The following is a 25,085-nucleotide window of genomic DNA, read 5'->3' as shown; positions in this document are numbered from 1 at the left end:
TATTTACTTTACACTTATTACAACATTCACAAATTCTTATGATAAATCTGTCATAGAAAAGCTCTGGATAACAGAGTAAGGACGCTTTCAAATCATCCATCCATCCATTATCTGCACCGCTTATCCTCAGTAGGGTCGCGGGGGTGCTGGAGGCCATCCCAGCTATCTTCAGGCAGTGGGCAGGTTGCCAGCCAGTCGCAGGGCATGCAAAGACAGACAACTCACTCGCTTATTCAAATCTAGGGACAATTTGAACCGGCCAATTAACCTGACATGCATGTTTTTTAAATGTGGGAGGAGACTGGAATGCCCAGAGAAAACCCAACCAAGCACGGGGAGAACATGCAAACTCCGCACAGGAGGATTCAAACACATGATCTCAGAACTGTGCGGCGGACGTGCTAACCACTCACTCACCGTGCTGCTGCTTTAGGATCATATTTTATTAATTTCAGTTCATGAGACAGGCCCACCTCCCTTTTGGAACGATAATATGATGAGACAACTGACCAGTAAATAATAGCAGTGGGCGGATCGATCCAAATATCAATGTTACCTACATTAAGCGAGTTATTGGACAGGAATGATACTATTTTCCTGGAATTAATAATTGACTCTTCCATCAATTCCCTCAAAGAGCCGCTTCCATATGTAGCTCGCGCAGCCCTTCTCTTTCTCACACAGCGCTTTGGGCGATTCTCTAAGATTATGCTTGCGTATGTGACTGACAGGCTAACTTTTAGCAACTCTCCCAACCTGTCTTTCTGTGGAATATGCCTTTCAGGAAGAAGAGAGGGCCAAATCTATGGTCCAACTTCTACCATAAGCTAAACATGACAGAGGCAAACAGGAAGCGTAGCCCTGTGTGGATTTTTTTCTCAAACTACAAAATAGGACAATGCCAAGAGTACATGTGTGATAAAGAGGTCTACTACAGTAGCAACAGATGTTATTTTTTGTAAATATAAACACATAAAAATACCTCACCCTGCCGAGAGCAACAAGCTGCAACCAATAATGTAAACATGTTGCTGTTTCTGTACAAAAACCTCTAAATCTATTGTCACTTTCGCAACAAAACCAATGAGAGATAATTGGCACTTGATGTCCATTACCGACTCAATTTTCAGAATAATGTGCAATGAAAGCTATTTTTGTTCTCCAGTTCACAGTGTTATACAGAATTTATATTTTCATCGCATTGCTGCATTTTTAGTTTGACTCCTATATCAAAATTATATGTATTTTTTTATACCTTTATACTTTGCAATGTTCATTCATTCATTATCTGCACCGCTTATCCTCAGTAGGGTCGCAAGGATGCTGGAGCCCATCCCGGGCGGTGGGCAAGGGAGACCCTGAACTGGTTGCCAGCCAGTCGCAGGGCACACAGCAACAGACAACTCACTCGCTCATTCACACCTAGAGGGACAATTCTGTTAACCTGAAGATGCATGTTTTTGGAATGTGGGAGGAAACGGGACTGCCCGGAAGAAACCCAAGCAGGCACGGGGAGAACATGCAAACTCCACACAGGAGAACCTTGCAATGTTGTTATTTGATAAAAAAAATTGAACATTTTTAGTGCCTAAAATATTTGTGCTCATTTTATCGTAATTAAAAACAAACTGAAGGTGGGAGGGATCAATTATTCAATCATCATTTGACATTTCCAAGCAAAAAGTATCGGTATCGGATTGGTATTGATCGATACTACCATGTATTTACTTGGACCAGAGCTATACCAAAATTTGTGGTATTACCCACCCCTAGTAAAAAATAGCAAACCGTCACATGGCCCCTAATGACCTCCCCATTGTCTGCCTGGGATGAGTTAGAGTAACGACGGCAGATTTGAAAGAATACCCATTTTTAAAGGGTAGATGCAGTTTTCATGTCATGTTTAGCTGTGCCCGACTTGCTGTGCAGCATTTGGCCCACAGATTAACACTTTAAATGAGACACCTTTTTGTTCTATATCCCCTCCTCTGTTTGCTTCCATGACCCTGGCAAGACAGAAAGTGGACACATTTTGTATCCTCTCCTGTACAGAAGGGTGCATCCTATTATCTTTAAAAAGTTGCAGGGAGGCATTGTCCACAAAAAGTTAAAACCACAGGGTGTTTTACTTTGGCATCCTATGCGCCATAGCCCCCCGCCCCCCTTTTTTTAAAGACATGTGGAAAATAGCTCCAAACAGATTTGAAAGTAAAACAGGTGCCAGCTCCGCCATCTGCTTTCGGTTTTACCTCCCTCTGTCCGCTTACAGCCAATCTTTGAACTATCCCAATTCATCCTACTCTTATTTTCCACTTTTCGCCAATCGAACCAGCGTGACACTCTCATGTGTGCTGATACGCATCTTTTCTTTTATATCTGTAAAAAAAAGGTAAGGCGAATAATTCAAATGCAGAAAAAAGAAAGATATTAACCGTAGGTATGACATTTTTATAGTACGTTCGGGATTAACTGCAATGGCAGATGGATTGATGAAGTGGCCAAAAAGTACAAGTCCAGGGGGGAAAGAGGTCAAGGAGTTCCAGTGTAGGACTTTGAAGAGGCTGCCAACTAGATCGGCTTCATCAACTCTTCCTGCTCTTTATAGCTGCATGAGCCCATTTTTCCACAGAAACCTGGCTGACTTAGTAAGACACATTCTCAAATCAAAAAGAGGGACAGTACGGTATCAATCAATCAATCAATCAATCAATCAATCAATCTATCTATCTATCTATCTATCTATCTATCTATCTATCTATCTATCTATCTATCTATCTATCTATCTATCTATCTATCTATCTATCTATCTATCTATCTATCTATCTATCTATCTATCTATCTATCTATCTATCTATCTATCTATCTATCTATCTATCTATCTATCTATCTATCTATCTATCTATCTATCTATCTATCTATATATTTATCTTTGACAACTTTGTCTTTTGACAACTACACTATGGATTACTTCTATCCTATGGACATGGGTTTCAACGCACAAGAAATGCGTGTATTTCAACTCCTTGCCCTGAGGAATTCTCGTGCCGGCGTGATGAAGGGGCCATGGTGGAAGAAAAGCCGAAGCTAGCGAAGCGGCTAGCGGCGTTATAAGTCTTCGGTACCATCCGTAATCATGGTAAATGCGAACTCACGACCAAATATGATCATCGAGTGCTTTTTGAAAACATCGAAGCGCACAGGGAGCGCAGTTGCTGTGTTTTGCGGAAACGTGGCTCACGTTTAGCATTCCGGACGCTAACGTGTAGCCACCCGGAGCCACCTGGAGAAATCCGGCTTCAACGTCGCTAAACAGAGACATGAAAGCCGGGGGGAATCGGAGAGGAGGCGGACTTGCTAACACGAGGTGGTGTATCCCTGGATTCTCACAAAGATAAGATTTCCATCTGCCGCAGGAATGTCGAACTTTTGGACTGGCGTGACGTCATCCACTCCGCTACAAGCACCCTCGGGCATCATGTTAATCTGTTAATAAACAACGGGGTAGACTGCTGGAAGTGTGAATTTCCCTACGGGGATGAATAAAGTATCTATCTATCTATCTATCTATCTCTATCTGTTTATCTGTCTGCCTGTCTGTCGGTGTGTCTGTCGGTCGGTCTGTCTGTCTGTCTGTCTGTCTATCTGTCTGTCTTTCTGACAATCTTTTCTTATTATTTTGCCCAGAAGCTTTTTGGGGTGCCAGTAGTAGCAATATGGCGAACAATCATGTCGGATCCCTCAAGGTGAGCCTCATTTATATAGAATAAATACACATATGTCGACCTAAAAGTATTAAGAAAATACACTTTTATATGGTAGTTCATGTATTGTTGCATATTTTTCAAATCAATCTTGTTTTTTTTATATATGACATTTTTTACAAGTAGGTACTAAATCATACACAATGTCCCCTCAAAGGACATACTAAATTCCTTAAAATTCAAAGATACACTGTATTCTGATAAGAAATGTAGACACAGCCAAATTGAACACACGGAACATGATTTGCGAGGCTTTTAAATTTTCATATTAAATGGTAAGTGACTGCAACCATAACAAAGAACACAACAGAAATAAATTTTGAATCCTGGAACCGCTGCAACGATAACACACACACACACACATTGATTTGCAAATATGTTGAGTTATGGAATAACTGATGTACATAAAAAGTGAAAACATACGTTTGGCTGGGTTCTCTGCGTCCTCCCCACAAAAATGCGGCCGAGCCTTATTTAAGTGCGTGGCGGCAGTTGTGGCGCCGCATCACTCATCGTTCAGACGGGGGCCTTTGACCTGGTGCTGATGCGAAGAGCCTTCTTACTGCAGAGACCCCTTGCTTATTCGCACTTCGGTTATCGCTGGTTCACTTCTTTGTGGAATTTCAATTTAGCGATTCAAACTCATTTGGTTGATTTGAATTGTCTTTATTGGCATTAATATCTACATGGACAGCACGCAGAAAATTTGATCACAGGGGCAGGTTAGGGAGGTCTTTGGGTGTTAGGTGGGCATGACTGTCGCCGTGCGTGACTTTGATAGGCTGGTGTGTGCGGCGCACAAGTCAATGTGGCCACGCCCCCACCCGTCAAAACAAACTACGGAGCATGGCGAGTATGGCTTTTAGCAGCTCGTTACATTAAAAAGAAATTCGACGATTAAATCGAACTCAGAGGAAAGTCAGAAGAGCGCAAACAAATAATGATCACCAGCGGGTGATCCTTGGATTATTATTGAGTTTGGGAAGCAACTGAGGTGGAGTTGGGAGACAAGCTGATAAGGGGGTTCAGGTCCAGCCTACTGCTTTGGGTAGGCTAACAACTTTTAAGCCATCCCTACCAAGTCTGCATCTCACCAACGCTAGATCCATTACACATGAAACAAATGACCTGGAGCTACAACTCGTGGTAAACTACTACATTTCGATAGTTGTATTTTAATCATCGCAGAGACCTGGCTCAATCCGAAGATACCCGATACTAGTGAGCATCTAGCATCTGCTCTCTAAATGGCTTTACTACACTGAAAGGAGCAGCCCTCCAATTTCGTTGTTCTTTTCTATAATGGCAATAAAGAACATTCATTTAACTGCAATTCTGTGTTCTGTATTTTTGTTCGTAGTGCTATAGTTGTTATTTAGTTAAATTCGTATACTCTTAGTCGGTGAGGACATCATCTCGAGGTAAGTTTGACCCTTGGGCGCTTTTATGAAGGTGCGACGCTACTGGTCCCATTTAACCGCGATAACTGAGGGATTACTGTACTTCTATGAAGCCCATTAGGACAAAGATATATTTGAAATACGTTGAAGGGAACGTAAACAAGTCTGTGACAAATAGCTCGCACCAGGGGGCCCGTCCACTGCTAGGAGCTTGTTTTTATGCTGTCAAGGAGGGGCGATAAACGTTGTAATGAATTGTTGAGACTGGACTTCCAGACTCTTCTAGCATGCAGGTGCTCTTTTCAATGACGCTTCTCTCCGCCAGACACTTCTTGGCCCTTGCTCAATGCACTCAGGGTGTTTGTTTGCTTTCCTTTTTTTCTTCTTTTCCTTCTGTAGTAGCTGCTTGATACCGATTCCTCTTTTGAAAACACTCTCAATTAACTCTTCTATCGTTTTTCTTTCATGCTGATGCAGCATTTAAATCTATTCTTCTGTTTTGGCCGACAATCTTTGCGAGTATGTGAGTGCACATCCATCAGCGTGTCAGACGGTTGTGCCGGGCAACGGCAGTGTGCGGTCAGCCCACAGTGTGTCTTCTCAGCTGTTGTTTCCAATACACAACGAGCATATTTGCTAATTCGTCTGAACAGATGGCAGTGGGCTTCGTATGTACGAATGCGTTTTTGTGCTTAAGTGTGTGTCCACTTCATTGGAGAGGCAGCTGTGGAAAAGCAGCATCCGACTTCGAACATAGTAACAAAAAGGACAACTCATGTGGAAGAAGTCTGAATTCTGCAAAGGTTTGCAAAGAACAAAAAACAACAAACCCGTAATAGCAAAATTTAGCTTCATCATTGGTATAATTCTGCAGATTGTAATATAGTGTGATAAACAATAAGAAACATATTGTTGTGAATTTATTGCAGGAATCCAGTTCAGCACGTCTGACTATATTCTCTCGGCCTGGCCCAATAGTATCACTAGTTATAATAACAGTAAGAATAAGCCCAAATCCACTGTGTAAACACTAGACCCCGAGGGATTTAGATAAAAATCTGCACTGAGTGGTAGTTGGATAGGCCGAAATCCCCATTCCTTCCTCCTCTCTCCACTTCACAAATAAAATATGATAATTTAGCTTTGCTTCGGGCTCTGTCCCTCAAATCAAGTTGATTGGTCAGGCTCGGGCTCGTCCTGGCTTTTAAACCCCCGGGCCGAGTCAGGTCAGGCTGGATTCTTTAGGCCCGAGTGTACCTCTACTTTCTAGTATACGACTGAATTTGTAAAAACAACAACAACAACAACAACAACCACAACAACAAAAAACTCAAATATAAAAATGTACCTAGGGTTTAAAGGCAAAATGGACCCTAAAACTCAGGGCAAAAATGAGGATTTGTTTATTGGCTGGCAGGAAAACAGATTGTGCCTGAGGATGCAACTATGCATTTAATCTTGCTAGGCAATCCAACTGATTCACCACTACACCATCACTCTAATTGGTTTTGTTCTTGTGAATCAATCCAGGTTTCCTTAATAGAAAAAGCAAACATACTGCTGCAAGACTGGGTGACAAGGGCACCTTGGCAGTGCAGATGTTCACGCAGATGACAGATGGCCATGGCACCGCAAAGGGAGCAAAGGAAGGCTTCCTGGGCCAGGCTGGGACCGCCTGCCCTGCACCCACCTTCCTCCTAATCCCCCCTGTTAGACTCAACAGTCCCCAACATAAAGTCTCCAAACGGATGGTTGTGTGATGTCTTCATCTGAATGATGTGAAAATGCTGTGACTTCGCACCTGGATCTCCTAGGTTTTGTTCTATACAAGAAAAAAATCTGTTGTGTGCAGGCCGAAGGAAGATAAATTTAAGACAACCAGTTGTATGATATATTCCAGTCGTTTTCAATCTTTTTTAGGGTCTATATGTTTATCTTTCCAGCTGTGCATCTCTAACCCTAACACCTATTTTGAGTTAGGGTTATCAAAAAATGCATTTTGTTGATTTGAATTGTCTTTCTTATCATTGATGGCAACGTTGTGAAACAGCATGCAACGAGATCAGACATAGCACTCCAGAGTAAACATGTCATAAAGACTTCAAAAAACAAAAAGAAAGGCTGTTAGAATAAATAGGCAAAAAATATTTACAACGTGGCTGGATGTTTGATGATTTAATCCAGCCCGCCATCAATTTTTGAGTATGTCAAAAAAGAAAAGTCTTGATGTTGTTTCTATCAAAAATAGGAATTTTCAAATAATAGATGAAAACCAGGGCAGCACGGCGGCGCAGTGGTTAGCGTGTGTGTGGCACAGTTCTAAGGTCTTGGGTACCCCCTGGCAGTGCAGATGTCAAATCCAGCTACCTGTGCGGAGTTTGTATGTTCTCCCGTGCTTGCGTGGGTTTCCTCCGGGCACTCCAGTTTCCTCCCACATTCCAAAGACATGCATTTCAGGTGGATTGGTCGGTCCAAATTGTCCTTAGGTGTGAATGAGCGAGCGAGTTGTCCGTCCCTGTGTGCTCTGCGATTGGCTGGCAACCAGTTCAGGGTATCCCCTGCCCACTGCCCGATGATTGCTGGGATGGGCTCCAGCACCCCCGCGACCTTACTGAGGATAAGCGGTGCAGCTAATGGGAGAAAACCAGATGCTATGTCCGGCCGCTAGAGGGCAGTGCTGAGTTTGTATAGCATGGTGATTTGGTTCAGATGTAAAGCTGCATTCACTTAATTCTTAAAATAAAGTAGTTTACGCATCTAATGCCAATCCAAACATGAAAATATTTTTTTCCACATTTTTTATGAATAAATGCTCATATGCCAACCTTTTGACATTAAAACACTGTCAAAATTTTCATACACTCTTTTCTCACACCTAATCTGTCTCAAAATGAAAATGGAAATCTCATACAACTGTTGGAGCAGTTTTTTCACACTCAAAGACTTAGTCTCAATTTAAAATGAAGCAGTAGTAGACTCAAATACTAGCATTGAATCAATACATTTTTCATTATTTACATTTGAAAAAGCGGTGTGTGTTTCTTGAAAGCAGTAGCCGTTTTTAAGGGGCAGAGAGCGGCAGGTATGTAAATGTGTTGTATTTAGAAAAGATCCCTTGTCATCCGTGATCATAATATGTAGGGTTAGTTTCCAGTGTAGACTACATGATCAAGCAAATATAGTGGAAAAAAGAGCTAAAAATTTGGAGTTTGCATTCCTTTAAAAGTCCGGCCCGCCTGAAATTATAAAGTCTGGTTCCCCAGTACCAATTCTAGTTTGACATCCCCGGCATAAAGACTGGCTTAAGTTAGCATAATGAAAGAAAATTGTGCATCGTAACAATAGTGCAATGAAAAGAAATGAAATACTGTAACATTTGGCAGCAACAAAAATCCCCAAATAAGTCACAATGTATATATTTTCACGTTTTTGCGCAATTACTTTTAGCATTTAAAAAAATGATTATAATAAGTCGCAAGATATATTTATATTCACAGTTTTGTACTCTCATTTAGGGTGGTGATAGCCCTGGGGAATAAGCTGTTTCTGAACCTGTTTGTCCGCATTTTAAGGGAGTGGGAATAGTCATTTCTAATGTTGATGGCTCTGCTGCAATATCTCGAACCAGCAATGAATGAATTGTTGAATTAGTTAATTAAAATGATTCGTTACAAACTAAAATGAGCCAATTTGTATCCGTATTAAGCAAAAACCCATAATTTGGGATGTAAAGCAAAACTGTTGTACAAACCTTTTGTAGTTGTTATTCAGAGGGATATTGTGTATTATTTGGTAAACTGACTGCATTTATATAGTGCTTTTCAAGTAACTAAACTGCAAGCACCTGCCTATGGGGAGTACGAGGGGTTTAGTCTCCTGGCCAAGTACACTTTGTTAATTAACATAGCGGAGCCAGGAATTGTACTTGCAACCTCTATGTCCCAAGACAAGCTCTCTACCTCCTTAGCTTGTGCTTTCTATTTGTAAGAAATCACCTCATTCATTAAAGAAAAACAATATAGATGTGTATAATTAAAATACCTGAAATACAATATCTACGTACATATTTTTTAACTACTTGAGAAATTTTTATTTATTTTGTATAACACAAGGCTAATTTAGAGGGAGTTGACATGATTGTACTCCATCTTGCTGGTATAGGTAACCCAAAAAAACAAAAATCTTGTGAAACACTGGGCAGAAAAATGAGAGGAAAAATGGTGCACTTTAGTCACTTTGAGTCTCTGTAGTTTGTATTCTTCCTTGTGCATTTTAAATCTTGTTTTCGGTTGAACTACACAATACATTTGTTGGTCAAATGTTACACAAAAAATGCCTTATAGCCTGCTCCACTCTTGTCAGTGATGCTCACACTAGACAGAGTAATGTGTACAAAGTAAATATCACATTACTTTGACTGTGATCAGGATCATTTTTGCACCATTGTGTTAGAGCAGGGGTCTCCAACATTGTCCCCGCGAGCACCAGGTAGCCCCTTAAGAACACCTGAGTAGCCAGCGGACTGGTTCTATAAATAGTTAACCAGAGATAGGCCGTTGTGTTTTTGTAGGAAATTTGATTTCTAGCTGGTATGATTTTTTTTGCGGTAAATGAGAGTTTTTTTAACCCTACTTCTGATAAGTACAACCTGTTATGAACTTGGTAATAACATATTAACGACATAGTAATACCATGCCAAGTTGTTATTTTAGAAATGCATTTCAAAATTCCAGCGCCGGAGAAAACAAGCCTTTCGCAAACCGGGTAAAGGTTTTGTCCGCCACTTTGGCCAAAGGTAAGATGTTAAGCCCCAAGCCCGACCTGATCTGAATTTCGGACGGTCGGGACTAAAATGTGAATCATTATGTTCGTATTGGGCTGACTTTTTTTATCCACCCGTCGTGATTCTTTTTCCCCCCTGTTTATACGGTTTAGTTTAACTTAATTGTTATTACAGAAGACAGGCTTTACCTGTCGCGCGCCCCCCCTCTTGCACAGAGCATCTCGGGTCGGCCCAAATAACTTCTCTACCCAGGTCCTAACAGATAAATTGGAATATTCCCTTCTAAGTAGAGCCGGCTCATTGACTCGGTTCGATTGTGAAAAACACATAACTAATTCAGACTGGAGCTAAAAGCCTAGGTGTAGAATGCAAGGCCTGCCATTGTAATACAGTATATAATTGGCAGTGAGTTGCTTCAGGCCATGCTTAACTAGTATCATGTTAAAACCAAAAACCAAATCCCTACATTACCCTAATGTGAGTCCAGGTATATCAAGGATTATTTTTCCACTAGCAATCAATTTGGACGCTAAGTAACTGTGAAATTGTTAGAGCTAGTTTTCCTGGAGCCTCTGCTGCTGGTGGAAGAACTCTCACGTGACAGCACGCCCACAATGTCTGTTGATCACTCTCTGTAAGGTTTTTCATTCTGTTTTTCATTCATTCTCCTAGCATACCACACCACGATGCAGCCCCCCAAAAAATCATAATCTGCTCTCTGACCAGTTTTGAGGACATTGCCAGCTTCGGATACGAAAGCCAAAAACATGATACAGGACTCCTTTAAACCCGGCCACCACCTCTTTGACCTTCGGTTCCCTGTCAGAAGCTACAGGTCCAATAAAACAAATACTAGCAGGCTTACCCTCAGTTTCCTCCCCCGGGCTACCACCACCATAAACAAGCACACAAAAATGTGAAAAACACATTTTTCCTAAATGTAGAAAAATGAGTATTCTTATTTTATTTCTTGACTCCTATTTTGGAAATATGTTGCTGCTGATGTCATTTCACTACTTTTCATGCACTATTGTCAGGCATGGTGTCATGATTACTGATGCGAGGCACCTAAGTCTGCTCCTTTTGCGCCAACTGCCTCGAACGCTGATTGGCTGCTTGTCTCTTTTTAAACCCCTATCTTCCTGTCACCCGTTGTCAGTCCATCTGCGAACCTCAGCTACGCTAGGCAAGCCTTCCGACCCTGACTCTCTCCTGTTCTGATTCCTGTTTGATTCCCGGCTCCGACCCATTTTCTGAACTTGACTACGTTTTTGCTCCCCCGTCCCGGCCACCGATCTGTTTTTTCCCGCACTCGACACTGCCATCGCTCGCCACGGAAATACCACTTCCGCGTCTGAGCAACCTGCTCCCCACGACCAGCAATCTACAGATCGTGTATACTATCCTTTCCCTTCTTCCTAATAAAACTAAGAGAAACGCACACAAGTGGGTCCTGTCTTCGTTCTGGTCCTGACACTTGGAGAGTAACGGGATACCTGTAACGGGGTTATACAATTAGGATACAAAATAAATGTAATTGTATTCTGTGACAGGAAAAAAAGAAGTAATCAAATTACAGGTAAAATTAAGCTAAAATAAGAAATACTTTGCAGGAAAAAAGCAACATTCGATCATTTCGGCCCTCAGCTTGTAATTATTTTTTTATTTGGTCTTCTGACTGTTTGACTTTGACACCACTGTTGTAAAAAATGTTCTCCGTGTTGTCGTCAATAACAATAAGTACAACTGTCATTTTTATTCCAATTCTGATTCACCTCACTTTTCCAATCACCCTCCGTTTCAGTAGCATCAAAATATTTCAGAGAGCAAGTTTTTGAGTTTTTTTCACCATTAGTCTACTTTTACCCACAATGCCCCTTAAGTTCTCCATTTTCCTTTTACAGCTCGGAATTGGGCCAAGACTAAGTTTAACTCTAGTTGACGTCAGATTGGACAAGCTGCGTAAACAATTGCGCTCCGAACAATATACACCGCCGGGAAATTAAAGTGATTTATTTTGAAGGTCTCTCCTGTCGGCCACTAAAAGAGCTAAAGGGATCCCTTACAAAACTTATATTTTTAAATGTTTGAAGAAAAGCTCATGTTGTCTGCGGGTGATTAAGGCCTTGGACCTGTTGCCAAAAACAACATTTGTTTGGAATATTAATTTTAAGGAGATGAAAAATGGGTAATCCATCAAGAATGGTGCTAGGACCGCAAGGTTGTGTCTTTTCCAGGAAATTGGGATATTTTAGAGCTCATATGTCATTTAGTTGGATTTGTCCTCACACCTTTTTCTGGATGACAAAAATCCTGCTGGAATTGCCAAATTGTGAGTAAAACATCAATATTAATTCATGCCAGGAAGCGAGCTAAAAAGAGATGAGATTTATTGTTTCTTTTTTTTTGTTTCTTTTTTTCTGTCAGCCAATTGTTACTACGCCTTGGCATTATTCTTCATTACCTTGGCTTGGACTGTCAATGGAGAGAAGGGTGTGGGGATATTTTTATCAATAATCAAGTTAGGGAGAAAAATGCGATGGTACTAAAAATATGAAAAAAAAGGAGAGGCGCTTCCATGTAAACTACTTCAGACTAATTGAAGACAGCATGAACTTCCAGCCGCTAAGCCTGAAGTTGGTTCCAAGAAAGTTCAACAATTTTCCAGGCAAAAGGGATAAACGTTTTACAAACTGGTTTCACCCGTGCTGTGGATTACCCGCGGCTCTTTCTACCACTTTACCACAGTTTTGGCACTTCAGATGAACTACATTTTGTTGTGTGTCACAAGTTGAAGCAGAGAATTATTATTTTTTTTTTAACGAAACATTAAAGGTGGGGGCAGCAGAATTTTTTTTTTTTTTTTTAACGAAACATTAAAGGTGGGGGCAGCGCGGTGGATGGGTGGTTAGCGCACAGCCCCACGGTGCAGAGGCCCAGGGTTCAAGTCCAGCTACTGCAGACTCTCCATGTGGAGTTAGCATGTTCTATCTGTGCCTGCGTGTCACACCAGTCTCCTCCTACATTCCAATAACATGCATGTCAGGTTAATTGGCCGAATCCAAATTGTCCCAAGGGGTGAATGAGCGAGTCAAATGTCTGTCCCTGTGTGCCCTGTGGCTGGCAGGCAACCAGTTCAGGGTGTCCGCTGCCCACTGCTCAACGATCGCTGGGATTGGCTCCAGCACCCCCACGACCCTAGTGAGGATAGGCGGTGCAGATAATGGATGGATGGATTAAAGGTGGGGTGAGTCATTTTAAGTGTCCTTTAAAAGTTGAAAGTATAATATTTTCTCTATTACGTATGTGTTAACAATGTCCAACTGAGTTCAATTTTTTTTCCACCAGGTGTATTTGTTTTTATCTTACTTTTAGCACCACTATTCCGGGACTAGCAACACATTACAAAGAGGGGGAGAAGGAATGGAGGGGTGGATAGTGATATTACGCATTTCCCTGTTTTTTTTTTTTTTTGCTTATGTAGCCTAAAAATGGTAAAAGTAAGAAAAGGCCCGTTATAAATATAGTTAAAAAGCCAACCCAAACCCCCAAAAAGATGAAAAAGAAGAGTTGATTAGAACTTGAGGAATGAGCTGACTGAGGCTGCAAACGTGACTTCAAGCCAGGAGATGGCGGCCAAAAGTGACAAAATTTCATGTTATCGACACCACCTTTAAGGATTGTGGAGTTTGTTGGAAAACATTTACAATTATTTACTACTTGAAAATTGTATTGAGTTCATTTACATCATAGAGAGAAAATATTCGTCACTTGGTTCACTGAAATAAGTGTGTGTGTGTGTTTTGAGTGTACACTGTGTCAAGATTTTCCAACACATTCTTCCAAATCACATATCAACCAACTTTTTTCAAACCCAAACCGGGTCCTTGTAAAGGTAAAGAGCAAAAATATTATGTCCTGACACACTAATTCTAATTAAGAATCACTGATATTTATATGTGAAAATACTGTATAACATTTAGGGCTCATGTTTTAATCATTGGCAATATTGATATATTAGGATGGTAAAGTTATTTATAAGAAAATTAGTTATTTTCTTAAGTTCATACTCAAGCGATCATTTTCACAAATTCCCAATAAATGACATTGACCTGGAAAGTTGTTTTTCAAACAGGCCAATACTCTGCTAGAAATTGGCTGGTAATAGAGGACCCAATTTGCCATATGTAGAAATAACAATTATTTTGAGTTGAATAACATTTTTGGATATTCTCCTAAACTAATAACGAAGAATAAGAAAGTCCTGTTAGGTTGCTAACTCACAGATGAACTAAGCTAAGATATGCTAACTGCAAATTCAAATCATAGACAATTATTTTCTACAGCAGTGACAAAACAGGATTTGCAATGAGTGTTGGATAGTTGAAGACCCCTTTATACGTTTCAGACAGGTTACCATATTCAGGACAATTCAACTGTAACCTCTCATGCTCAATTTTATTCACAGTATTATCTGGTATATAAGTTGCACCAAATTAAGAGGTGCTCTTACAAATTTCAGGCCAATTTGGGGTTTTTAGGTGCACTATATTGTCTGGAAAATATGGTACATATCATCATCATGGAGGTTGTCCTAAAGCTTGAGTGGCCTGTGATTAGCAGTGAATCCAGTATATACTGTGTATTGCCTCTCACTTTAAGTCGTATATTAGATCTGCACACCTAAGGAGGACAGTTGGTATGGAAAATGCCTGGAAGGATTATTTTGTAGAGTGTAACTTATCTAAATGTTTTAAACTCAGCGTAGAACAAGCCTCCTACTCAAGCACCTAGAAATAGATCTGTCAAGTTGCCACTACCCTCTTCTGTTTAAACTGCTCAGGAGTCTTTTTGCCTGTGACTGACATTGATATGATCCCTTAAGCCTCGAGTTTGGCACCAGATCGATCCTTAGACAAATTAAGCCTGTGTCATGCCCACACCCACCTCCAGCCTTCCGCTAAACCCACAGCCTGGGAACCCTAAATTTTTAATGGAGCTTTTTAAAATTATTTTATTTGTTGTGCTCCCAGGACACAAACATGATTACAGCTGCAGCACTGTGAGCAGATAAAAGTTCTGCAGTGCCTTCCCAAAAGAGAAAGTAGAGCAGACAGGGAAAAACACATTTCTGACCAGGAAACTTGATCTTGTCAGAGACTACCCATTTCTTTATTTGAACCCATAATTCCTGAAAACTTGAGTTTTTCTCAGTAGGTTATCAAAATCGGAAAACTTTTGAGATACTACAGTTTACAGGAAGTATATGGTGTTAAATGTTTACTCCTGGCATCACTGGTCACGAGTGTCGTGACCGATCTGAAGTATTTGGGGCAAGGTAGGTATGCTTTAATCGGGACTTAAGTTTAAAGTCTGTCAGTTTTAGTTTTATTTGTGGTCCTTATTTATTTATTCTCCTTTGGTGTGACTTAAAAGATTGCATGATTCATCTTTTCATAACAAATTAAAGGAATTAAAGACATGTAACTGTATCTTTAAAAACACATTCAATGCCATAATGTATAAATAAGTTTTTATGAGCATTGTCCCTGAGTGCCAAAACCTAAAAATATGTTTTTCTTGTTTTATTTAAAAAGAAAAACCAATTTTAACAGGTTAGACGCTCCTAAATGGTAATTATCAAGCCTCTGGGAATTATATCATCATGATTAAATCACCATTACATGCAGGAATGGCTTTGATCGGATCTTTGTCCAGACATCAAGGAAGCCCCACTTCCTAGTATCGCTTCCTGTACCCAGCTAATAAATGTGTGTAGGCGGCGAAATATGACGAGTAAGCGTAGTGAAGCAGCGAGGTGAGAGTCATGACATATGGAAAACTAGTAATAGGTAGTTAACTCTTTAACAGCGTATTCCTTTAAAAAAATGAAGTCCTATCATCATCGTCTGGTCAGAGAGGGATGACAGTTTGTGCACGTCCGCAGGAATTCGGTCGCCTGGGGAACGCTATGGCCATAGTGACCAAACTCTTGTGATCACTTCACCAGAATGTTTATGTATCAGTTTAGTCTTCTAGCAAAGAAATATTATTTTGCAAGCAAGGTGCCCTTCTGTATATGGAAAAAGCATTGTTTAGATCTTGAAGGTATCACTCAAGCAAAAAGAAAGCATCAAAGGAAACTTCTGCTTGAAATGCATCCTTTAACAAAAAGCTGTTTTTCTCAGAAGTTTTTTGGAAAATGAGTACTTTCAAAAAACTAAGCAATCTTTAACTGTTGTTTACTAAACAATGGAAAACGTCTGCCATTGTATGAGTTAATAATATGTAAAAGTAAAGGAGGTATTGTCATGACTACAAGGTTTTTATTTTTCAACAAAAGTATAAAAGCTGCAAATTATGCAATGCGTATTGTGCAATATGAGACTCCAAATGTCCAACAAAATACTTTTTTCACAGTGATCTAGGACCTGGTATAAGTATTGTCACACGGTGCTGCCTGTCAATGCCAATATCATTTCTGAATAGTAGGATGTCACTTTCACTGAAAAACAACAGTGACCAGATTTTGCTGGTGCTGTTTCTGACTCAGATCAAGAGACTTCTCCTGCTATGGGTAACAATGGAAACCAGGACTCATTTGGTGGAGAACTAAAAAAAAAAAAAAAAAAAGAAAGGAAAGCGGCCTGGGTAGATATGAGCGCCCCCAGGCTGTACTTGCCCATGAAACACCAAAGAAAGTGGTGCCCTCACAAACTTGGTGTTTAAGGGATCCATGGCTGTTAGCTTCTTCCTTATATGTGGTTTGTGTCTAGTGAGCCAGTCAGATTTACAAATAAATAATCATTCGATTGGCAGAGCAAGAGCGCAAAATCAAAACTTTGGCATAGAAAAAAAAAGTTTGATTGTCTTAACTTATAAATGAAGTCTATGTGCTGCCCTCTTTGAGTAAAAATAGCGATAGATAGGAAAAGACTATGAAACAAAGTCCTTTCAATGAAAAAGAAGATACTGGATGGCTTGACTTCCTGTTAGCTTGCTAATAATCTCACTACTTCTCTAGTTTGGGGCCAAGGTGTATGTAAAATCAGAATCCCTGGTCTCATCATAGCCCTCTGCTATGAGGCAAGAAAATTGCATGCCTCACATTGCATTGGCAGACGCTCCCCACAGTAATACATTATATACTGTATTAAAAATATTCATAATATAATGTGAAAATCAATGATTTTTTAAAGGAAAATCCAGAAATTGGGAAGTTAAATGATAAAGAACTTTAACACTGGGTACATATCATTCAAATTTAATTTTATATTTCCTTGATGAGAGGTGAGGCACAGCTTTACCTACTGCAGCTTGACTGCATGTCACTGGTCATTAGTAAGTGGGTAGGTTTTGAAATGGAGAAAACTTTAAAAGCCTTGTTCGGTAGAGACACACAATATTATTAAAATAAATGAGTAAAAAGAAAAACAAACACCAGAGACTACGTATATCAATTGACATGCTAACCATTTATTTATTCATTTATCTCACATTGCTTTTATTTTAAAAGAGCCATAATTTAGGGAATCCTGGATTTGTGAATATGTGGGTTAAGAGTAGCATTACTTCATTAGCATATACATATAAAGAACTAATTATCATGGACCTTCAGTTCTAAATATTATAAACATATCACTCTCCTCAGGTGTAGTTCCAGCGGCTTTTAAGTCCGGTGTTATTAAACCTACAATGAAACGACCCTACCTTGATCCAGAAAGCTTATGTAATTACAGACCTGTGTCAAACCTATCGTTTCTTTCTAAAGTACTTGAAAAAGTTGTGGCACACCAGCTTAATGATTTTATCATTTGATTGTCTGGCAACCAGTTCAGGGTGTCCCCTGCCCACTGCCTGATGATTGCTGGGATGGGCTCCAGCACCCCCGCGACCATACTAAGGATGCAGCTAATGAGATGATCTTCTACTGGCAATGGACTCCGTCGCTTCATCACTTTTGCTGCTTCATGACCTTAGTCCTGCCTTTGACACTGTGGACCATAACATCTTACTAGAACGGTTTGAAAAATGGATTGGTCTCTCTGCAACCGTCCTCTTATGGTTCAGATCCTACCTTCTGATAGGACGCACGTCTTAAATATGGTGAAATGACATCTGAGCACTTTAGTTTTACCTGTGGTGTTCTGCAGGGTTCAGTACTTGGCCCCCTTCTTTTCAACATTTACATGCTTCCATTAGGTGGTATTATTCTCAAGTATAAAATCAGTTTTCATTGCAAAACAGATGACACTTTATCTTCCAATGGAAGAATCTGCCACAATAAACTGTGGAAATTTGGAGGTCTGCCTCAGTGAGATAAAATAATGGATGTGAAATGAAATGATCCGCATTTATATAGCGCTTTTCAAGTCAATGACTTCCCAAAGCGCTTTACATTGTGCTTCACATTTCCCAATAGCGGCCGTGATCTCTGCCATGTAAGGCGCTAACCTGCTTATTGGGGGTAATTGGGGGTTCAATGTCTTACCCAAGGACACTTCGACATGTAACATGGACAAGCCGGGATTCGAACTGGGATCCCTTATTCTAAAAACGATCGCTCTACCTCCTGAGCTACTGCCGCCCCCACTCAACTTCTAGGGCCTTAACTCTGAAATGACCGAAATGTTTGTTATTGGTCCATCTAAATCCCGTGACTTGTTCTCAAAAACTGTTCTGAACATTGAAAAATGTAATATCACCCAGAGTGACTCAGTCAAAAATTTAGGTTTTAGATCAGGGGATGTGGTAACTATAGTCTGTGGTTTGCAAGACGGGGGCCAAGTACTGAATCGAGCGGAACACCACAGGTAACACTAAGGGGCTCATATGTAATTTCACTGTGTTTAACACAGTGCGTCCTATCTGAGAGGTAGGATCCGAACTATGAGAGGACGGTTCCTGAGAGACCAGTCAATTTTTCCAAACGGTTTAGCTAATTTGTTTGTTTTTATTTCTATGTTTTTAATTTCTGAATCAATATTTCATATTCATTTTTTATTGTTATTATTATTACTTTTGTTGATTTTATTTTGGCAGGTTTGGTCCTCATCATGGGCGTAGCCAGCCCACTTTTGGGGGTGCCAAAATTAAATCCAAACACCTTCAGAAATTATAGCCTTTTTCAAACTCTCAGTTCATTATAAACGACATTGTAGGCTTATATATAATGAAAAACACTAGTTAAAATATAAAAGGTAAGACAAAACAAATACAAATACTCAACTGCCTTGCCTTTCGCTCGGCTAGTGACGCTTGCAGTATAGCAGTCCGTGGAGGCACTGGTGTACGTATTACGGTGAGAGTATGTTATTAGGGAAAACCAAGAGTGCCATACTTCAGTTAAAAAATAACATTTAATTCATTAAAAATGCCCTTAAACAGTCAATTTATAAAAAGGGTCCTTTAAAATAGAAAAAGTCTTCATCAAAATATGTTTTATTTCATTTATTAATATTATTAATTTAAATGTTATATTTATTCATCATGAATTATCATAATCGAATCTAATTGCATTTTACATTTTATAACACTTTAAGTGAAATGAAAAAAAATGTTTTAAGCGGTCATCGAAACAGGCATTTCCAAAGGCCACCCATCGAGGGTCCTTAGAGAAGTTAAAGGAAAATGGCGGCGTTCGGAGTTTGCGCAAGGACGCTGCGGTTTTGCAACACAATAACGAGGATTTCAGCAGCCAAAATTTTAAAATCGAGATATCCGACTGGGACTTTTTTACAGACCGCATCGTATAACCCCAAACCCCTGAGACTGAATATTTGTGATCCTTATATTCCAGACAAGAGCAGCGAGGACACGCCAGAATGGCAGAAGACGAGCAAGTACGATAGGAAGCTGTACGGTCGTTTTGGATCGGCGTCCGGAATCGAACCTGGATCGCTGTGGCCCAGCCATGCAGAGCTTGACAAGATCATCGCGGAAGAAAATGAATGGGAACCTTCTTTAGACACTATGCTGAAAAACATTGCGGTCAAGCAAAAGGAAGAGGATGAGAAACGCATGGCGAGGTGAGTGACTCAGATTCAGATATACTTTATTGTCATTCTTGTACACGTGTATACAGAACGAAATGTCGATACATCTGACCTGCACAGTTTCCTTGAATGTACAGATATAAATAAAATGTTGTATTGAGTTGGAGTATTGAAGTACTAATAATATACTAAATAATTATAGCTATGTATAGTTTTATACAGTAGTGCAAAGAGTGCAAGAGGAGCAGCTAGCCAGATGTGCAAAATGGGCAGTCAGGTAAACAAGTCACTATACATTAACAATAACACTGGAGTACGGTAGTGCAGAACAGATGCTAACCTCTGTGTCGCCAAAGGTAGGTAGAGTACGGTAGCCAAAATGTGTTCTCAATTAAAAGTACTGTTACTTCAGAATAATATGACTCAAATAGAAGTCATCCAAATAATTACAAGCGTAAAAATAAACATTTATTTGGTGAAAAACTGACTGAAGTACTGAGCAACCGTAGCAACTTCTTATTGATTGGTAAAACAAAAGAAGAAAAAAATCTGATCGAAGTTCGTCCAATAATCGACAAATTATATTGAATGTAAACATAAATTAAAATAATCAATAAAAATAAAAGTACTTTAATAAGTTGCATTGTAACTTCAGTGGAACTGTTTAAATATTGGCATAAAACACACTTCTATTCTATAACATATGAATAACCTATATTTTATGTAGACAATAGCTGTGCATTATTTGTTATTGCAACATCCATTGCAGCCTGATCATCCTGGAAGGGGGATTACCTCATGTGCGGTCCCTTCTCACGATTTCTTCATTTTCCTCATGTTGAGGTTTTTGAGTTTTTCCTTGCCCTCTTGTAGGTTTTAGATCAGTGGATGGTGTAGTAATAGTCTGTGGTTTACAGTGATCTGTAGTCTGTGCAGACCTTTGAGACTCTTTGTGATTAAGGGCTATACAAATAAACATGACTTGTTATTATTATTATTTTCAACAGTATAAATTAAAGATAGAAATTAAGCAGAAGTCTATCTATCTACCATGGTCATATCCCTCAAGAGTGGTGACCGACAGCAAGACAAACACATACAATAACAAAGAAAATAAAAGGGAAAAAATTGCAAAAAGCACACAAAAAATTTTTGGGACCGTGGCCAACCCAAATGCCCAAACACCCTAACAAGTTAGGCACCTCGCCACCTAAGTTGGTCATGCTTTCTTCCCTCCGAATGAAACGGGACCCAAGAAAGTGGCCCATGTCACTCGGGTCAGGGTGACGCAACACAATCTTTTGTTCAACAGCAGGGCCCGACAGCTCTCACTGGTTTACCCCTGCCGCATCATACAGGTGCCCTGCCCATCCCTTAGAACGCGCCCAAACATCCCAAGCACAAGTAGCACATTTAAAGCCCCGGTACATTTTATCAGGCTTTGCGAACAAGTATGTTCAGAGCTCAGCAACCATAAATGTTTAAAGATCCATATTGGACCAAAAACACATTTGTCAGTATTCGCAAAATGATCTAAGCCTTATATAAGCCGTTAATGATCACAACACATGCTGTATGTATCAGTATAAGCCTACTATCAAAATGACTAAGATGGATGCAGCACATCCTGTGGAGAAATGTGACTACTCTGTTGTATGATACCACCTCTAGTGTGCCTTTGTCACTATTTTAATGAATCACGGAATGTTTAATTGTTTTAATAAAATTAAAGAAATGCCATTAAGAAATCCAATTTTGCTGTCATTTTTCTTTTGAGGATTGGAAAAACACTAACAACAAAGGTGCATAATGTGCTCCTTGTCTGGGCAACAAAAAGAGTGCAATAGAACACCTTTATAAAAATAAAACGGCAACCTTTTGAAAAGGTAAAATAAATTAAAGAACTTTAGAACAGTTTAGGTTAGATTTCTGTGCAGTTGTTTTTTTTTTCTTTTTACCTTTTGCGGTTCATGGCGGAAATCACACACTGGTTTGCTATGTGCACGGCTCCTTTAAAAGGGGCGGGGCTAGGGCTTGTGCTGCACAGCCCAGCTCTCAGTCAAGTCAAGTCATTTTTATTTGTCTAGCCCTAAATCACAAAGTCTCAAAGGGCTGAGAGCCTCTCACTTAGGGGGCACGGGACAGGAGAGAAGAGAACAAGCGAAGGAGGAATGTGCGTACCTGCTTAAGTAACCGTTTCAATGTAGCCTAATGTATCGGAGTAAGAGTGCAGTTTCCTCTTTACAAACCGATTCAAGTAAAAGTAAAAAGTATTGTGATTTAAGAATACTCCCAGAAGTACAAAATGTTCCAAAACTTACTCAAGTTAATATAACGGAGTAAATGTAACTCGATACGACCCACCTTGGTGTGTCACTGCGACTTTATTCATTTTTTGTTTCAGTTGTCGCTTGAATAAATAGTTCAGTATGTGATATCGTGTACCAGGGTTGGGCAAACTCTTTGCCACGTAAGGTTAAGATTTTTTTTTTTTTTTTTTTTTTTATGAATTAAGTTCTTTATCACTAGGCGGCAGTAGCTCAGGAGGTAGAGCGGTCATCTTGGCATTCTTGGGTATTCCTCCAAGTAAATGTCAAAGTGTCCTTGGGCAAGAGACTGAACTCCTAATGACCCCAATATGCAGGCAAGCACCTTGCATGTCTGACTCCACTATTGGTCTATGTGTATGTGAATGGGTAAAGTGTGAAGTGTAATGTAAAGCATTTTGGAGGCCCTCAGTGACTGATAAAGCGCTATATAAATGCAGTCCATTTACCTCTAGGGGACACTAAATAATACACAATGTCCTTTCAAATATAAACAGTTATTAATCATACCATGTTTAGATGGTGTTTCAACTTGTGTCAAACCAATAACCCTACTCATATGCCAAGTCAAGTCACATTTATTTATATAGCCCTTAATCACAAAAATGAAAAAAAGGACTGCACAGGATTACAATTACACCATTACCTGATCTTAAACCAACATGCCAGTGTGTTAAAGGGATTATAAAAGACCCTTCTTTTCAATTTGGCACAGAATGTGTAGTGTTCCTCCCCACAATCCTGCAGACATGTTTCAAAATATTCTACGCGTCATGGATCTCAAGGAATTAATTTTCAAAGTAGACAGTTTGAGCTCATACCTCCGAGAGCTGTGACATCACCGGAAGACGAGAAACAAAAGAAACAGTGCCCTGTTGAAAAAGCCCTGTTAGCAGTCGGCTATAGCCATCTTACCAGCCGTGCTCATTGTTTTTTCTCTCGTCTAGGTTCGTGTTTGTTGCTGGTAATCTTTGTCGTTGGCCCGCGATTATCCTGGCTGCTTACTGCATGTTTTCGGTTTGCCAGCCTCTCGTTTTTCCGCTGATTGCTCCTGTTTAGCCATTTTTAGTAGCTGTTTAGCCTGCCTGTGAATGTTTTTTGCCAGTTTGCCCCATTTTGGCTGCTTGCCATTTGTTGTACCATATCTGCAAGACATCATCTAGGCACTTGGCTTAAAACACTCATAACTTTTTTTTTACTTTTTAACATGCTAAACCAATAGTGACTGGCCTGCTAAAGTACTGGTGTGCTTCACATGACATCAGAGCTCTGAGCTCTTTAAAGTGCATTATCTTGAAATAATAATGATATATACAAAGATATTATGCAAAAAACATGTATTATATTCACACATTTTGTATGTATTAGAATTTGGGAATCCCTTTAAGGGTATCATGCAGTTCAGTCCAGTGCAAACAAAAACCATCCAATTGTTGATAGACTTGCTAATCCGACATCAAACGGTGAGCTTGAGTGACTTCATGATCGTTTCTATTCCCGTCACAGAGAGAAGCTGATTGCAGACAGCATGGCCAAAATGCCCAAGATGGTTGCCGACTGGCGCAAAGAGAAGCGTGAAGCCAAACAGAAGTTTAAGGCGGAGAAAGCGCGTCGTGAGAAGTTGCTGGCCGAGGCCAGGGAACGTTTTGGCCACACGGTGGACCCCCGTAGCAGCAAATTTTTGGAAATGGTTGCTGAAATTGAGAAAGAGGAGAAGAAAAAGAAAAAACTCATGAAACGCAAACTGAGAGAAGAACAGGCGTCTGTCGCTACTTCTGTCACTCCTCCCGCCAATTCCCCGTAAACTTGAACTCTGTCACTGTATTGAACAATTTCTTTGTATAATAAACCCACTTTGGTTCTCAATTCCAACACCTTCCACATTTAAAAAGCTCACTTATTTTTCTCAATAACTTGTTTTGAAAATTACAGGTTTCATATAACTTTTTCAGGGCCAAATTCAAGAACATTTTGGTGACTTTCAAAACCAATTTTTCAATTTCTCCAGTACCGTTGAAAGAAAAATATGTGGTGTGAAACATGTATTTTGCAGTCACAAATATATCTGATATACATATGCAGTGTGCATCCATCAAGACCAGGGGTGTCAAACATGTGGCCCGCGGGCCGGTTCAGGCCTGCTGAGGGATTAAATCCGGCCCGCGAGACAACGCTTGGGGAAACGCAAGAGAAAAACGAGCTACAGGTTGAAATAAGTCCACTTTGTTCCCAAAGCCAGGTGCCTCTCACAAATGCTGTACATGGATTTCTCTCTCACTTTTCGTTTTCTCTCTCTTGCTTTTCTCTCTCACTCTTGCTTTTTGCCCTCTCTTGGTTCTCGCCCGCTCTCGCTCTTCTTTCGCTCTCTCTTTCAGTTTTCTCTGGCTCTCTCTCGCATTAATATACATTTTTTTCGGGAAAATACAATGTTTATGAGAATTTGATTCCAATTTAGGTATTGGGTAAAATTGACTCATATTTAATAAGTGGCTTACATTTTAGTTGCAGATATTCCATGCCATTATAGGAAACGCTACATCATCTTTTGTAAAGTTCCATAATTGATTCGTTATCCTTGCACCAATATGCATTTTATAGGTGTAGCATGCACCTGTTATCTTGGGCATGACATGTAGGGGGGATGCTGCTTAGTAGGACAATGCCGTACAAACTAATGCCAACTGCCATTAATCACAAGGAATATAGCAGCAAAGCGAATCCACTAGAGCAGTGTTGGCGTCACCTTTAAGCAGACTTGAGAAATATGACAATTTCAAACATTTACAAGCACTTCACCCAAAATTCAAGCATTTTTCAAT

At 40.0% G+C, this 25,085-nt stretch overlaps 1 protein-coding gene across 1 annotated transcript; it reads left to right on the top strand.

Moving 5' to 3' along the window:
- The first annotated feature begins 19,550 nt into the window (after positions 1-19,550).
- On the top strand, positions 19,551-24,145 carry gadd45gip1 (growth arrest and DNA-damage-inducible, gamma interacting protein 1). The gene is made up of 2 exons (XM_088343939.1): positions 19,551-19,972; positions 23,773-24,145. The coding sequence occupies exons 1-2, from the start codon at positions 19,575-19,577 to the stop codon at positions 24,068-24,070; spliced, it is 696 nt and encodes a 231-aa protein (XP_088200065.1). The 5' UTR covers positions 19,551-19,574; the 3' UTR covers positions 24,071-24,145.
- Positions 24,146-25,085: the final 940 nt, after the last annotated feature.

Source organism: Urocampus carinirostris, chromosome 1, assembly GCF_059441175.1.
Source record: "Urocampus carinirostris isolate Australia breed hairy pipefish chromosome 1, RoL_Ucar_1.0, whole genome shotgun sequence".
In the NCBI taxonomy this organism is placed as follows: Eukaryota; Metazoa; Chordata; class Actinopteri; order Syngnathiformes; family Syngnathidae; genus Urocampus; species Urocampus carinirostris.
The sequence above is the reverse complement of the archived record's forward strand: the minus strand, read 5'-3'. Positions and strand labels throughout refer to the sequence as shown.

Coding starts and splice junctions, on each gene's coding strand:
- gadd45gip1 (XM_088343939.1), top strand. CDS start 19,575: ATGGCGGCGTTCGGAGTTTGCGCAAGGACGCTGCGGTTTTGCAACACA. Junction 19,973..23,772: donor GATGAGAAACGCATGGCGAG/GTGAGTGACTCA, acceptor TTCCCGTCACAG/AGAGAAGCTGATTGCAGACA.